General features: G+C 46.7%; 1 protein-coding gene across 11 annotated transcripts in view; it reads left to right on the top strand.

The window, feature by feature from the left end:
- The window catches only part of KIF16B (kinesin family member 16B), a 288977-nt gene that overhangs the window by 201023 nt on the left and 70343 nt on the right, over positions 1 to 17611 (top strand). For 5 of the 11 annotated variants that reach the window (XM_055426289.2, XM_055426315.2, XM_055426280.2 and 2 more), the window contains one exon: positions 253 to 11738. In XM_055426289.2, coding sequence (XP_055282264.2) covers positions 253 to 2307 — 2055 coding nt within the window. In that variant the 3' untranslated portion in view covers positions 2308 to 11738. Of the gene's footprint in view, positions 1 to 252; positions 11739 to 11769; positions 11893 to 17611 lie in introns of those variants that run through there. The other 6 variants (XM_055426299.2, XM_088844314.1, XM_055426321.2 and 3 more) reach the window with 2 other exon arrangements.

Raw genomic sequence — 17611 nt, 5'->3', positions numbered from 1 at the left:
TGAATCCCATCTAATATATTTCTATCAAAAATACTTGGCGATTTATAAGATATGAAATATGGAAATTGATGCTCTGTGTGTCAATCAGCTCCTCTATTCTGAAATCATGAGTTAATCAACACGAATGGCTTTGGTTATCGATTGAACCTCTGCATTAATCCACACGATAAAACCGATGACCGCAGGAGTCTTCATTCATGCAAAAAAGAATCGCAAAAGATGCCACAGCCCCCTTTCACCTGTTTTTGACAGAAGAGCTGTCCTGCCCCATTGCTGCCCAGAGATGTCACTGATGCCCCTGGCCAAGAAGAGAGTGGGGAGGTAGACCAGACCCACCACGGGAGCCTGCCCATGACCTGGAGCGTCCCCAGTCCCTCTGCCCGCTGCTCAGCGCCAGGCTGTGGAGCAAACCAGCGGCGGTCTCGGCCCTTGGAACACGAGCCATCACACAGCAGCAGTTGTAACAGAGGCAACTCTCGGCCAGAAAGCCTTGATCTCACTGAAACCTCTTTTAGTGAAAGCAGCACCAGCGGTGCGGGACATTTTCACGGTGAGTCAGAAAACCTCAGTGAGCCGACGAGACCTCAAGGTGGACCCAGCCTGGGGCTCGCGTCCAGCTGGACTTGGCTGCAGCATACATCCCAGGAAGTGTCCGTGGACAGCAGGGGCGAGCAGACCTGGTGGAGCCAGCTCCTCTGCTTCCTTCTCTCTGAAAGGGTCCCCCAGGCTAGTGTCCCCCCAGTGGCACTGGCCTCCAAGTTCCGCTGGGAGGAGGCAGCGGCTGGAGCAGTGAGCTCTCCGGAGTCCCTGATGACTGTCAAGCCAGAGGGAAGCCGTGGGTTGGGGTTCGTTTACCAATGGGTCTCAGACCTTTACAAAGACACCAGGAGCCACCTGCTGTGGGCAGGCGCAGAGGCCGTTGGCCAAGCCCGGCTCGTGGGCAGCCTGTGCGACCCCAGCCGGCTTGCCTCACAGGCAGTGACCTTCCTTACAAGGCTGCCGATTCTGAACCTGTCACCCCTGCACAGGCTCCTGGAGACAGGTGGGGCAGCAGCAGAAGCTCTTTTTCTCCCCAGGGAAGCTCGGCTTGGTAGCAGGGATGAGGCGGAGCCTGTGGGGCGGGCAGGGAGCCTGGCGCCCTACCGAGCCCTGGGCTGGCCCACTGGCCCCACAGCCACTGAGTTCCCAGGCTCCTCACCGGGCTCTGTCTCCTGCCTGGAACTGGAAGGTGCCAGAAGGGGGTTTGTGTTTAAGCAGACCCTTGTGCGATTCCCAGACCAAATGCTGAAACTTCAAGAGTGCCCCTTAACAGACTTCCTTGAGCTGGTGGCCGGTTCCCTACCAGAACTTTGGGGTAACACCGATGTACCCCGAGGCATGTACTGGCTGGCCGTGGCCAACTGCGCGGAGCCAGCACCCCGGCCTGCGTGCTTGCTCCTGTTCGGCTCTGCCCTGTACGCCCTGGTTCTGGACCCCCTGGGCTCCATGGGCATGTTTCACGCCCTGCCCCTCTCTGGGCTCCAGGAGATTCAGGTTGGCTTTGGTGGGCAGAGCATTCGGCTCCTGGGCTCTGCAGAGAGTCTGCTGCTCACCGTGTTTACTTACAACAAGAACCTCTGCCGGCAGATATGCCGGGACCTCCTGTGTGTCCTTGCATCTGCGTCCGAGGCCGCCGCCTGTGCCGAGCATCCCTTGTTCCGGGAAGATCTGGTCCAGCTCTCCCTTGACTGGAAGGCAGAAATCCCTGACTTGGTTTTGGCAAACAGAGTCCGGTTATCATCCAGATTCCAGAATACCCTGGTAGACCTGATTTACTTCCTTCACAGCAACCTGGACGCCGGTGCCCCGTCTCTGGCGGAGGCTCAGCTCTGGCTCTACACGACGGTCAGAGTTGAGGGTGACCCCGGCCAAGGCCCCTGCCAGTCGCTTGTCCTTCTGAATACCCACGTGGCCCTGGTGAGGGAAGACCGCGTGTTCTATCCTCGCAGCCCCGCTCTGAGCTCTCCGCCCCCAGGAACGCGATTTGATGTGGTCAGATGCCGGGCCTTAAGTGAATTCAGGTGCCTCGTCATTCCAGAGACGAAGACATCACCCACCCTCGAACTCATCTTCCTCCAAAACCTCAGACACCAGGCAGATTCAGGCAGCGGTGCTTCCCGGCGCCCTCAGGAAGGCCAGAAGATTCAGCCATGCACCAGCACCTTGGATCTGCAGGGCGGTGAGGACGTGGTCCCTGAGGTCTGGAAACTGACCTTCAACTCTCAGGACGAGGCCCTGTGGCTGACCTCACACTTGATGAGGCTTTAGGGAGGAGACTTGTAACAGTACTCTGCAGGGTTTCTTAGACTGTTCGTAGAATAAACACAATGAAAGCCATCCAAGGCTATGAATAGTTCTGTGTGGCTAACTGAGTTGAAACTGGAAAAATGCAGACCTCTCTAAATTGGAAATGTAAAAATTTTAAATATCTCCTCTGAAATAAAAACAAACAGCACTGATAAATACCTTTGTCACCACCATGCCTCACTTTCCTGAACGTCAGCCTTGTAAATCGGGTCCGCGTCATTGTTTGTGAGGTGCTGGAAGCACGTAGGGGTGTGTTGACTTGTGGTCACGTACCTTGGCGTCCCCGTGGGTTTCTGCCGGATGCCTGCAGGTGGACGTGTGCTGCCTGAGCAGCTGTCTGGTCTGGGAGCTCCCTTCCCAGCATCCTGCACTGGCCGAGGTTAGGACAGCTCTGTCTCAGAGCCCGTTGGTGAAGGCTTCCGCCAGCCTTCCCCAGGGGCCCCGAGGGTTTGAAACACCTGCCCTCTCCCATAACCCGTGGGATGGAGGCAGTGCCACGCCCTGCTGGGGCTTCTGCAGGGCGATGCCTTTGCCGCCTCCGCCCAGACCCCCGGCCCCTTCCTTTCCATCCTGTGGTCCAGTGCCTCCCTTGTCAGCTCAGTTTTGACAGTTCTCCTCCCGGGCCATGTGCCCCCGCGTTCCAGTCCTTTCTCTGAGCTTCGGCGTTTCTCTCCTAGAAAGGCTCTTCAGCTCTGGGTAAGTGTCCAGTCTGCTGCGGCTGTCTCATCGGGTGGAGGCCTCCCTGAAGGCGTCCGGCGCTTGCCTGCCACCCGCTCCTTCCTCTCGGCCTGCACATCCCTCAACCTCCCACTGAGCGGTCCTGCTGGCCCTGCTTCCGGGGGAACTCACGCCACGTCAGCCTGGGGCGGCTCCTCTCTCCTCCGGGTACCATCCAGCTGCCCTCCTCCTCCGTAAGCAGCTTAGAGCCGGCTCTTCAGAGCCTCTCCCCTGGTGGACATTGCTGAGGAGGCGTTGTGTGTTTATGTTTTCCAGCACCTGGCCCTGGGTTGCTGTGCCCCTCTCCTCCTGTTTCTCGAGTTCGAGTGTTCTAGCTCCCAGAGTCTCGGGAGGAAGGAGGCCTCCTCCCCATCGCCCTTCCTCCTCTCTCGCTTCAGCTGGGGTCACGGCAGCTGCTCTGCCGCGCATCCACAGCTCGCAGCTTGAGCTTTGTTTTGGCCTGGCCTGCAAGGACCGCTTTCTGTTCTGGTCAGGTCTTTGCATCACATACAGTAGAAGTGATGTAGCCCCCACACTTCATTTCTTTTCCTCATTGTTGAGTGGGCCAGTGCCAAGCTGATCCTTCCAGAGACTGACTCTCTCGCCTCTGGTCAGGAAGCACAGCTCCTCCCGCTACCCCGTCAGAGCTGACTACAAGCTGCTGAACTTGCCCTGCCTTTCTAGCACTGGCTTCCCTCTCCCCAGATTCTGGGGAAGGGAGCGGGGAGAGGCAGCACCCAGGAGACTGTCAGGGTCCACACTGCTGGCTGCAGCCTGGCTGGTGGTGGCCAAGCGAGGTCTTCTGTCTTTTTGGAGGAAGTAGAATTCCTGTGTTTTTCCCTTTTCCTTTGGAGCTTGTTTTTAACCCTTCCATACCCCCTCCCCTCCAGCACACACAGGCACGCACACTCACACGCACACGTACTCACACCCTTTTGCCTTACACATGAAGACTTTGGCGTCTGTGATAAAGACATCATTGGAATTGGTTTGTTGACACGACTGAGTGACTGAACAACAGCAACAACTAATTAAGTGCTAAAAAAACGTTTGCTGTCTGCTTGGCTGGCGGGTCTTCTGCACAGAAGAACTTCCAAAATGAACCAGAGTACTCTGTTGCTGTCTTTATCAACAATGTTTCTCCTGATCTGAATCGCGATCTTCTTGGATGTTCTTTATGAGGACAGAACGAATGGTCGTGAAGAGCAGGGAGACTGGAACATAAGATGCCAGAGAAGGTGGCATGGTTGGGAAGCAGACAGTACACAGGCAGTACATTTTAGCAGAGTGATACATATTAGACAGACTCGCCCGTCCTCACAGGTAAAGCAGCAGAATTCTACCTTGTTATAAGTTACACTCTTTAATGTTGTCCATAGACGGAGCATGCAACCACGTGAGTGCTGCAGACAGATCACATTATCGGTCATGACAAAAGTCTGATCTGTGAGCCTCGTAGCCTGAAATGAGGGCTATGACTCCAAATCAGAAGCAGCCTACGGGCAATTCAGATTCCACCTGTCACTTCATTTCACCTTGAGATCAAATGTGGTCCTGATTTGAGGCTGACTTACCGTCATGAAGTGACTGCTAAGGGTGTCAGGAGGCCGGGAGAAGCCAGTGGAGGGACGTGTGCCCCCTTATCCTCCATGATTTGGATCCTAGGGCCTCTCTCCAGCTCACAGGTTCCTTTTCCGGGGTTCTGAGCCTGGGACACTGCTGCAGGGAAGCAGGTGTAGCAGCTTCAGCGTCCAGCCTGAGGTACCATCTTCTCAGTGGTAATGAGTTTCTGTATCAGAAAAAAATATAGGTTCATGCATACTTCATTATGTGGCACTTCGCATTGTCGTAATGTCAGCATAAACACTTAACATTGCAGAGCTTGTTACTGTGTTCTAGACAATACCTCTTTGAGTCCTTTTGAAATAGCAGTTTCATTTGAATTTGATTAAAATCCGTTTTGCTCACAGCTGCCTGTTGTGCAGACTTGTGGATGGCAGGGTGAATTTATTTAGTCTTTGTTGAAAAACACTTCAAAACAGTTTGTCTACCCATTCTTATTACTTTAAAAAAATTGTGCATGCATCCTTTGGAGAGAATGCTTATGCCTTCCAGCAGTAGTAATTACAGTAATTTTTATTTACATTCTTTTTCCTAGATGGATTAAAGTTCTGAATGATAACTAGATTAGAGCACTTTTATTAATGCTTCTTAGATAGTCACGTGGTCGTGTTGGGCTTGCTGATTTAGTTACACAGCCTCCACTACTGACTTTTTAGTTAATACTGCTTCCTTCCTTAACATACCTTTTGTGATGGATGTTATATCAGTCAGCTGTTGCCAAGTATCAGGCAACCCTCAAAATTTCAGTGACTTCCAAAAAAGAAAGCTTTTATTTCTCACTCACAGTTTGTAGTTGAACTGAGGCATCTCTGCTGTAGGCCAGGGTCATCTGTAACTCAACTAGGGCTGGTCTGTACCACCTGTCTCATTTTGGGGTCTGTGTGGAAGGGGCAGTGGCCATGAACTTGATGATAAAAGCAGGAAAAGACAGCCACGCATCATGTCTGCCAGCATCCCGTTGGCCAACGCAGGTCACACATCCAAATCCAAAGCCAAGGGCAAGGAAGAGTACACTCCATTCACCAAGAAGTCATGGCAAGAGTATCTTCATTCCCTTCCTCCTCTGGCTACAGGAGAGAGAATTGGGACCACATACAGATGCATTCAGTCGCGTTTCCCAAGGTTTTCTTGAAGATAAATTCAGATAAAACTTGTAGGACCTCTCCCTGATGGAAGTGTTGAGTCTCAGGCATCAGTTGAACTTATTTCCCAATTCAGTCTTTGCTTAACCCCTCCATGGGCTGATCATCACCTGACTCTGAAGCAATTTATTCACTGGGATCTGCTCTCACTGTTAGGGCTTCCCTGGTGGCTCAGATGGTAGAGACTCCACCTGTAATGCAGGAGACCAGTTTCAATCCCTGGGTTGGGAAGATCCCCTGAGGAAGGGGATGGCTACCCACTCCAGTATTCTTGCCTGGAGAATCCCATGGACGGAGGAGCCTGGCGGGTTACAATCCATGGATTCACAAAGAGTCAGACACGACTGAGTGACTCTCACTTTTTCTCACTGTTAGACCATTCTTCCCATAATCTTCCTTATTGTGACCGCCATCTGCAGTCCATCCATTGGTGCCCACTCTGTGGCAAATGGAGCAGGTCTGTTCCACAATTGTATTATACCAAAAGCCTTCCAAGGACACTGTGCCCTCTCTCACCTCCTCTGATTTTTCTTCTTCTACCACCAACGTTCTTTAGTCCCCCTACCAGTTCTTACATAACACAGATTCCGAACTACCAACATCCAGTCACTTATTAAGGATGCAGTCTTGTAATTTTTTTTAAAAAAAGTCCTTTATAAGAAGTGAAACTGAATAATCCAGTTGGTAAGAAGGAAAGAGATTCTGATACAAATCAGTGCTCACGTTTTTTTCTTCTGTCATCTCATTAAAATTGCTTGTTGCTGAAGATGGAGTGGATCCTCGTGGTACCAGTCCCGACTACCCTTTATATGGTGTTTTACAGCCCACTGAGTTCTTTCCTACATACTGTTCCTTCGGAGCCCCACCGTGACCCTGCTGGGATGGGGAAATGGTCGATTTCCCTTCCGCATCTGAAGGATCACTTGACTGAGGCTGGGCCTCAGACCCAGGCCTGGCTCTGCGGTGTGCACTCTGGCCAGTCACCTTCTGGTCATGGTTATTCTTGACAGTGCCTGGATACACTTTTTTCTTGATTTTTTTTTTTTATAGGCATGGATGATTAATTGGAAGAACTGCTGATTTTTTTCCTGACTTGTAACTTTTTTCTTGGAATTCTAGACATTAAAGATTATTTCTCTTTTTATAAGTTTTGTTTTTCAAGAATTGCTTTACAAGCTTCGCAGCAGTTCTATTGTCTCTTGGTATGCTTTACATCTCCTTTTTGCTCTCTGCATTTTAGCTCTTACAGAAGAAAAGCTGGGATGTGACCATTGTGGCATATAGTACAGATAACCTTGTGTGCTCCGAGCTGCTCCTTTAGTTGGCAGGTTAAACAGTAAACTCTACAGAAACATAGAAACATGGTGATAGAGTCCCCGCCGGTCCCCCACTTTAGTTTCTCTTGGACCTGAGAATTCAGCACAGCTTGAGAAATCAGTGACTGACAATGAGTGGCACTTTTCATGGGTCATTAAAGACACTGCAGAACCAGGAGGACGATCACCTGTTTCTCCCTCCTGGGTTCTCTGCTCCTAGACTCGTGTTTGGTGATGAGAGCCACGTGACAGCTGCTGCCGCATCCTCAGTGAGTCATACTAAACCTGTTATTTAGTCTTTTTTAAACCGTCTATCGAACGATGGGTTATCCATTGTTAACGATGGGCCATTCAACTTATCTTTGGACTAGAGAAAGAAGGGAACGTTTTTAATTGTTTCAAGTTGAATCATTCATAAGATATTCAGTATTTCCAAACCTTGAGACAATGTCAGTCATCTCAGATGTGGATTAAATAATCTACCTGTAGTAAGAATCAGAGATTCCAATTTACCATAAGGTCACTAGCCTCAGGATAGCCCACACGAATCTATATCTAGTATAGTTTGTTATTTTCTGGCTAATTTATCCTTGATGATATATAGGTTTATAGCAAAAGGACAGAAATACTGCTTTATTTGAAAACTCATATTTCTGTTTCCTGCTGTGAGTATTCTGAAGTCACTCTAAAATAAGGCACAGTTTGGGTCGTTTCTACACATTGGGCAGTTGTTAAGCCCCAAGCTTGAGAGGGATCGTACAGGGAGCAGGTGTGCCACATGCCTTAGCAAATCTGGGTCAGCGGTAGGTACGAAGCCTTCTGAGTGGCATGGGGCCGGCCCAGGTCCCTTCTTGGCACAGGGAGGCTTCACCTTCTGGACAGGTGTGCAAGCACGTCTTGGCTTTCTGCCACATTCATAAGGCACACCTGCTCACACAGATCGCCTCTGTGCCGTTTCTTGTGGCGTGGCTCACACTTGAGAAGATCCTTGCCGACTATGCCCCAGACCCCAGTTTTCAAACTGGGGGGTCACAGTAGGTGCCTGATGCAGAGACTTCTAATTAAAACTATCACTATGGCATGTGGTTGAAAAAAGGAAGGATTAGAACTGTATGCTATGCTGGGAACAGAGAAAGGGAACCGCTAGTTTTGTTAAATCTGATAAAAGCCCAGGTTTGCCTGTATTTTAAAAGCAAAGCGTGGATATTTGGCTAAGAGATCACCCAGCCGTCCTGAGGCCTGACCTTGTCACAGTTACAGCGTATACTGAATTCAACCATCTGGTCCGTAATTAGAGCCTTTAGGGGAGAATGCTGATGCCTCCCTGTGGAATCGGTCCACTCCGTGCCCTCTGCAGTGCCGACGGCTATTCTAGTAGACGCTAATGCCACTTCCTGTTAATTTCCTTAATTTGCTCCTTTTGAAGGAGACACAGCCTGAGTAAGGAAGAGAAGCCTGTAACCTGAATATTCAAAACATATCCTGTGATCTATCTGCTTCCTTTCACTGAGGACCGGACTATAGTATTTCCCTGACACTGGAAAAATAGTGTGTTTGTTGACACTGGACATTGTTTTGGCAAAAGCTATCAGAAGAAAATACTTCTCTGTATCTTATTTTTAAAAGTGGTATTTCTTGCATATAGAAATGTAGTCTAAGTAACTAATTATGTACTTTTCCTTAACCTTTTATTTCTAAGTAGAGCCACTCTGTGGTGCATTTAAAATTGCTTGACACATCCCACGTGTTTATCCAGATCTGCGAGACGGGCTTCCACACTGCAGCCTTTCATGTTTCGTTGCTCCTAGCGTGTCGTGCCACTGGCTTCCCCTTCCCAGACTAAGATTCTTTTGCCCCATGCAGAGAAACTGACTGATTGCAAAATCAGTAATTCCACAGATATTTAAAAGCGCTAACAGATGCTAATGTGTGATGCAGCACACATTTACAGTAACACTCACGATATTCAAGATATAACTACTTTCAAATAAAAAAATAAATTTGGCAGACATTTGTGTTAACTTTCCTTCCTGCCCAACAGAAGCGTAGTTTGGGAGAATGTCAGGAACTTTGCAAGGTATATACTGAGAATTCAACATTTTACATCTTGTTGACTTCAAAGCATAGCGTCTAGAACTTCCATTGCAGCAGCGATTCAGGGGGAACACATACTCGTGTTTTTTCTCTATACTTCTGCTCAAATGCCTTTGGATTCCTGACTTGTTCTTCAGTTATTCATTTCTGCAGGTGTTTCTCTCCACCTGTTAATATTTAATTACTGTAAAATCAGTGAAATTGAAGTAAACTGTGGCCCCAGATGTTCGTGGGAATGCTGACAGTATTTCTAGTGCTTGACATGCAAAATGATGAGAAATACCCGCTTCTCAATGAAGGGATCAGTTCCTCCTCACTGTCTGGCCCACACAGTGCAGTGGCTTTTGAGCGCCGTCTGGTAGAACCATTTCTTGACGTACACGTGCGCATGCTGGGGTGGAAAGGGCTATCCAGGTTTAGGTGAGTTGCCCGATCAGATCCATTTTCTCCCAGGTCACTGGTCTTTCAGTATTCATATACCTGTTAAATATGAAGGCAGTGATTTTTTTCGTTAAAGGATTTATGAGTCTATGCTTCAAGCAACTTTTTTTTCTTTCATTAGGAATTTCCACTATGGTTTTTGACACCAAGGATAGTAAAGAGAGGTGTACCATTGCAATAAAATGAATGGTTTTTATCTTGGGTAACCAGCTGTGCAGTGAAAAATTAAGATGCTCTAAAAGGCTCTGGTAACTTCATATCGTACCAGGATGTTTGCAGTGTCAGCTGGATGAAAGGAGCCATCTGACGCAAATCCCACACCTCTGTGTCTCCCAGAGACCTGCCTTTCACACCCAGAGCAAAGCTGGGCCTTTCATGCTCTGCCTGGCTGAGGCACCAAGGGCCCAGGACCCCTTTCTGCCAGAGGGAGAGGGAGCTTGTTGCCCCTGTTGTCTTTTTGGTCAAATAAGTCAACTTAATAATCGTGGGGTCTCCATCTATTCTGTGTGTGCTGAGGTGTTTATTAGCTCAATTTATCTCAGGTGGACAGATTTACTTTAAAATGTCTTGAAAGCTCCAGAGTGAGGCAAGTCAGGGAAAGACAGATGCGGTATGAGATCACCTGTATGTGGAGTCTAGAAATGATGCAAAGGAATCTGTAGATAGAACAGAAACAGACTCACAGACACAGAAAGCAAACTTATCATTACCTGGAGGGAAAAGGTAGGGTAAATTGGGAATTTGCGATTATCAGATTCCCACCATTGTGGATAAAATAGACAATAAGAACTTACTCTATACTCTGAGAACTATATTCAGTAACTTGTAATAACCTATAATAAAAAAGAATCTGAAAAATATTTGTAACTGGATCACTTTGTATACCTGAAACTAAGACAGTATTGTAAATCAACTCTAATTAAATAAAATACAAGAGTGGATGTGTGTGTGTGTAACTGAATCACTTTGCTGGATACCTGAAACTTACACAGCTTTGTAAATCAACTATACTCCAATAAAAAGTTAAAAATACGTAAATTAATACATAAAGGTCATGCTAGCAGTGCAGTGGTGATATACGTGGGCTTTCTCAGTTCGCCTGAGTTTGAATCCTGGCTCTTAGCACTTCCCGTTTTTCTAAACTCTTACACGTTACCCACGCTTTCGGCGTTGGGCCTCTTATCTGATAAATTTGGTGAATAATGGTTCTTACCTCATGGGGAGGGTCATGAGGATTAAATGAAATGACACATTTGAACTGTTCAACACAGTTGTGGGTAATAGTAAATATTCAATAGATGCTAACTGTAATTATGATTTTAAAGATTTTATTACCGCTGTTTCAAAAACGTGTCTTTTAGTGTTTTGTAAACCCCTCCATTGTTGTTAACAATAAGGATTGCTCAGCCATCTCCTCACATTCACACTTAAGAGAATTCCTTTTGATTTTTTTTTTTTTTTTTTGCCTCTTCCTCAAACCCCTTCTTGCCACCATCCAGACCATAGCCATTTGTCGGGAGCTCAGTTGATTATTAATCAGATGGAGCCTTAAAAAAAACACTTGGGATTGTTTTAATTGTGGTTTAAAGAGCTTTCCATACTACACTGTTTAATAAGAATGCCTGGAAGTTAAAACGAAAGCGAATGTGAATAAAATCTCCAGCTTTGGAGCTTTATGTACAGCAAGCAGTTTTGTAGTCTGTGAAGAAAAAAGATGTTACTCAGTGACTTAAGACTTTCTGAAAAGATTCTGGCTTATACCATATATATTTTTTAAGTCAGCATATGTAATCTGTTCTTTTTTTTTCTACTCATTCTTGTAAATTAAAAGGAACATCAAAGCCAGACAACATTTGGGAGTGCTTTTGTGCTAACTTTGTGGACTGGTATCTCTTAAGCAATGGTCTTTTGTCATGAGAGAGACGTAACATTTCTCTTTCAAAGGAAACCATCATTTTTCTAAATAAATCCTACTGGTTGGATATTCTTTTCTTTGCTTGAAACTGTCTGCTCCGCCTGCCTGGGTGGGGTATTTGCAGTGCATTGATCTTGGTGTCTCTTTGTTCTTCCATCCAATGTGTCTTTGATAGCGGATGGTTTCCCGCTCTTTGGGAGCAAATCCAGATGACCTGAAGGACCCCATCAAAATTAGTATCCCCCGCTATGTTCTCTGCGGCCAAGGGAAGGACGAGCACTTCGAGTTTGAGGTCAAGGTAAGTGTCCCTTCATTGCTCTTCTGGAGGCTGGAGGCATGAGGCTCTGCAATGCTTTTTTTGTGAAAGGAGATAACGCTACACAGGAACATGTAGTTTTGTACAATGCTGGTCTTGTCCTTCTTTAAACCAGTATGTGAAAGTCTGGCCTGGAGCATGTGGAGAGAAGTTACCCCCTAGAAGATGGTGGTGGATAGGGAATCAGGCTGTCATGGGCGTTGCTGTCACCTCCCAGGCCCACAGGAGAGGCCACCAGCCACGCTGGATCGCCAGGGTTTTCCTGCTTTGGGCAGAGACAGTTCTGCGCCTCAGGAAACTACTTAGTGCCCAGGCAAACCAAGACAGTCGGGCCATCCTACCATGGACTTAGGCTCCATGTTTTTTAATCTGTTAGAGCAAGAATAATAATACTTATGTCACAGGGATGTTAAGTGCGTATAAAAGGCCAACTCCAGTTTTTGGTACATGATAAAGAACACATGATGGCTTTTGCTGTCATTTCTACTGCTGTTTTCATTGTTGTTTCTGTCATTAGTGAGTGGGAAGCTTTCCTAATCTGTTATTTGACTTATAGGACTTTTCAGAAAGAGCCGTGCCTGTCTCCTTACCTCATCCTTCCCCAGATAATGACTTCATCTTATTTCTAGTGGAGTTCCATCGACTCATACGCTTCATTAAATACTGCCGGTCGCCATCCTCTCCTCAGGGAATTGGGGGGCAATTGCACTTCCCTTCTGAGGATGAGCAAGGGTGTTGCTGTCGTGGCATCCACTAGGATCACCAGTATCTGTCTGCAGGAGGGTGTTCCTGGAGGTGGTTTTGGTCGCCAGAGTCTGGATGTCGAGTTCTCTAAACTTGGGTTCTACTGCGGCTGACTGAGTGAGCCGGAGTCTTCGCCCTCCTTGAGCTTCGGTTTCCTCACTGGTAAAATGAGGAAATCGGACATGACCAGGGGTTTCCAGATTTCTCTTTAGCGAACCCTTTGAACAGAGATGCTCGAATGAGAAGAACGCTGTAGAAGCAGATGAGTGTGGATCTGCCGTCGGGGGATCCTGAAGCCAGCCCACCCAGCCCCAGCACTTCCCCCTCCTCCCAGATGCACCTCAGGGGAGCCCTCAGGCTCTGGGGGATCCCTCCCTTTAGGCATGTGTGTTCTTTCCGTCTTCCTGGAGAAACAATGCAAATAACTTATCTAATTAATTAAAAGTTTTAGATTCCTATTTCTACCTACTGATAACCACCCCGCCCCCCGAGTTTTTAACAGAACTTGTGCATTAATTTATATATTTGTGGTGTCTGTTGAGAAGGCATGATTGTTGTGTGGCAATGATGGTGGTTGACTTTGGCCAGATTCTGCAGTTTCTTATTAAAACGTTCCGTCATGTCCTTAACCCAGTGCTTCTACTGCCCCTGACCTAATGCCTGATTCCTGCCCCGTTTCCTTTCTTAGCCATTTGAAACTGTGTCTGTGTAAAGGTCCATTTGGGGCTTCCCTGGCAACTCTATGGTAAAGAATCTGCCCATGTTGCAGTAAATGTGGGTTCGATCCCTGGGTTGGGAAGATCTCCTAGAGGAGGAAATGGCAACCCATTCCAGTATTCTTGCCTGGGAAATCCTATGGACAGAGGAGCCTCAGTTCAGTTCAGTTGCTCAGTCGTGTCCGACTCTTTGCGACCCCATGAATCACAGCACGGCAGGCCTCCCTGTCCATCACCAACTCCCAGAGTTCACTCAAAGTCACATCCATCGAGTCGGTGATGCCATCCAACCGTCTCATTCTCTGTTGTCCCCTTCTCCTCCCGCCCCCAATCCTTCCCAGCATCACAGTCTTTTCCAGTGAGTTAACTCTTCGCATGAGGTGGTCAAAGTATTGGAGTTTCAGCTTTAGCATCAGTCCTTCCAGTGAACACCCAGGACTGATCTCCTTTAGAATGGACTAAGGCAGAGGAACCAGAGATCAAATTGCCAACATCCGCTAGATCATGGGAAAAGCAAGAGAGTTCCAGAAAAACATCTGTTTCTGCTTCATTGACTATGCCAAAGCCTTTGGTTGTGTGGATCACAATAAACTGTGGAAAATTCTGAAAGAGATGGGAATACCAGACCACCTGACCTGTCTCTTGAGAAACCTGTATGCAGGTCAGGAAGCAACAGTCAGAACTGTACATGGAACAACAGACTGGTTTCAAATAGGAAAAGGAGTACGTCAAGGTTGTATATTGTCACCTTGCTTATTTAACTTCTATGCAGAGTACATCATGAGGAACGCTGGGCTGGAAGAAACACAAACTGGAATCAGGATTGCTGGGAGAAATAGCAATAACTGTGGGCTACAATTCATGGGGTCACAAACCAGTTGGACACAACTTAGTGATTAAAGAACAACAAAAAGTTCCATTCGTACCTATGTGTTGTATGTTGGATTGGCCAAAAAGTTCTCTGTGGGTTTCTCCGTGTAAGGCATATTTATATATATTATTTCTATATTTTTAAATTAGAGGGTAAAAAGTGACTTTCACCAACTCAGAATTCTTCACAACTCACAGCACTGGAGGACATGTAATGATTATGGTTGGTACAGAGATTTCTTTTAGTGGATAAATGTGCTAATAAAGTATAATTATTAGATTGATTTCATGAATAGAACTTAAGACATGAGTAAAGAAAATACTTAATTCTTTTTAACTGAGTTGATTTAAATGAAAATTGTAAGCAGATTACAGGTTGGCCATATGCAGATCTGGCCAAAATTGTGATGCAACTCTAAAGGCAAATTAGAGAAACCAAAGCCATACTATCTGGAGCCTTGCAGAATCCCGGCTGCACTCTCTGAGCTGATCACAGCGCTGTCTGAAGGCATGTGGTTGCTCTGCTTCTTTCCATTCCCATCCCAGGTGCTGTCATTATTAGCCCCAGGACTGGACTGTTAGCATTGGAGAATTCCCAGTTCTCTAATGAGGAAGGGCTGCCTCGTGCATTCTCAGGGCCTCGTGTTCCTGAGGGTGCACCCTGTCCGCAGCAGCATCAGGGTCCCGTCCTCCACACAAACCTGATGAGCACATGGTGTCCCTCCCTTGGCGGAACAGACAGAGGTGTCTGGGCTCCAGTAGAAGTGGAGCTGCTGGAGAAGTGCGGGTGGGTGTTCCCCCTGCAGGTAAGCTCGCCGTGCCTCATCTGTGAAACGGGGCTGAGGGAGCCTGTGGGCTGGCTTGGTTTGAGGACTCTAAGAGCTTTTGTTTGTGAAAGGGCCGGCCACATTCTAAGTACTGGATAGGGTTTTGAGAATGAGTGAGATTTTACTCTTAGAAACCCCTTCATGACGTTCATCTTTATGACTTTTTGGGTTTTGTTGATGTTGTTGGTTTTCTCCCTCAGTGCTCTGAGTTTGAAAATGAACTATGCTAACTGTTTCCTGGGCGTCCCTGATAGCACTGGTGATAAAGAACCTGCCCTGCCCAGTGCAGGAGACACGAGAGACGCAGGTTCCGTTCCTGGGTCATGAAGATCCCCTGGAGGAGGAAGTGGCAACCCACTCCAGTATTCTTGTCTGGAGAGTCAGTGCTAAAGGAAATCAATCTTGAATATTCATTGCAGGGACTGATGCTGAAGCTCGAATGCTTTGGCCACCTGATGCAAAGAGCTGACTCATTGGCAAAGATCTTGATGCTGGGAAAGATTGAGGGCAGGAGGAGAAAGGTATGACAGGACGAGATGGTTGGATGGCATCACTGACTCGATGGACATGAGTTTGAGCAAGCTCCAGGAGATGGTGAAGGACAGGGGAGCCTGGCGTGCTGCAGTCCATGGGGTCGCAAAGAGTGGACACAACTGAGTGACTGAACAGCAACAACACCATTTCCTTCCATCACTTTATTTCATGCATAGGCAATGTTTTCTACAACAAGTCGTCACACTTAGGGTAATATTTTGGCTGCTACTAATTGGTGAATCAATGGTTTTAAAAAGAGAAGATAAAAATATACTATTTTTTGAAACCATCTGTTTAGTCTTAGATCTCCTTATATGTTATATAATAAGTAATATTAATGTATATTTTATATCAGGCTCATTTAAGGGGCGAGCTGACTCAGGTACAGGGCCCCTGGGTGTGCATCCCCAGTGGTTGAGGTGGCGGGTCCCCGAGAGCCCAGGACAGCAGTGTGCAGCGTGACCATGGCAGACAGCATGTCTCCAGCTGCTCCCTCACCCTTCCCGCTCCTGCACTGCCTACCTTCCCGCCCACTCTGCTGTAGGTAGAATTGATCAGTTATTGACATTCCATCTTCCTATCCATTTCACTCCAGCTCTCCAGTGTGATCTGTTCATTGCCAAATAAAGCAGTCATGATCCTTGTTAAAGGAATATTTGAGCTTGGCTGCAGGGCCGGGGACCTGTGGGCAAGGGGGCCACAATGCTCATCTTCTGGTCCACAGGGCGTCCTGAGGAACTTTCCATCACTGAACTTTAAAATGAGGGGGGAAAGAAGAGTTTTTAATTCAAAAGGACGTTTATATCTTTTTTTTTTGAAAATTTTCCCCATTCTGGTTTTATTTTTTTTAATTGATTTATTTTAATTGGAGGCTAATTACTTTACATTATTGTATTGGTTTTACCATACATTGACATGAATCCGCCCCGGGTGTACATATGTTCCCCATCTTGAACCCCCCTCCCACCTCCCTACCCATCCCATCCCTCTGGTTCATCCCAGTGCACCAGCCCTGAGCATCCTGTATCATGCAGAATGGATGAAAGATCTAAATGTAAGACCAGAAACTATAAAACTCCTAGAGGAGAACATAGGCAAAACACTCTGTGACATAAATCACAGCAGGATCCTCCATGACCCACCTCCCAGAATATTGGAAATAAAAGCAAAAATAAACAAATGGGACCTAATTAAAAGCTTCTGCACAGCAAAGGAAACTCTAAGCAAGGTGAAAAGACAGCCTGCAGAATGGGAGAAAATAATAGCAAATGAAGCAACTGATAAAGGATTAATCTCCAAAATATACAAGCAGCTCCTGCAGCTCAATTCCAGAAAAATAAATGACTCAATCAAAAAATGGGCCAAAGAACTAAACAGACATTTCTCCAAAGAAGACATAAAGATGGCTAACAAACACATGAAAAGATGCTCAACATCACTCATGATCAGAGAAATGCAAATCAAAACCACAATGAGGTACCATTTCACGCCAGTCAGAATGGCTGCTATCCAACTCTACAAGCAATAAATGCTGGAGAGGGTGTGGAGAAAAGGGAACCCTCTTACATTGTTGGTGGGAATGCAAACTAGTACAGCCACTATGGAGAACAGTGTGGAGATTCCTTAAAAAACTGGAAATACTGCCATATGACCCAGCAATAGCACTCCTGGGCATACACACCGAGGAAACCAGAATTGAAAGAGACACGTGTACTCCAATGTTTATTGCAGCACAGTTTATAATAGCCAGGACATGGAAGCAACCTAGATGTCCATCCACAGACGAATGAATAAGAAAGCTGTGGTACATTTACACAATGGAGTATTACTCAGCAGTTAAAAAAAAGGTGTATCTTCTTTATTTGGGGGATTAAAAACAACTTTTATAAACTGTGAGAATGGATTCGTATAAGGTTTTGGGGTTTTGGTCAAATTTGTGATTTTTTAAATCAACTTCATTTAGGCATTATTTACACCCAGTGAAATACCCCATTTTAACTATAGTTTGAT

Source organism: Moschus berezovskii, chromosome 15 (genome assembly GCF_049115385.1).
Source record: "Moschus berezovskii isolate FMDL1 chromosome 15, NW_MosBer_1.0, whole genome shotgun sequence".
In the NCBI taxonomy this organism is placed as follows: Eukaryota; Metazoa; Chordata; class Mammalia; order Artiodactyla; family Moschidae; genus Moschus; species Moschus berezovskii.
This window is presented reverse-complemented; position numbering and strand designations above follow the sequence as displayed.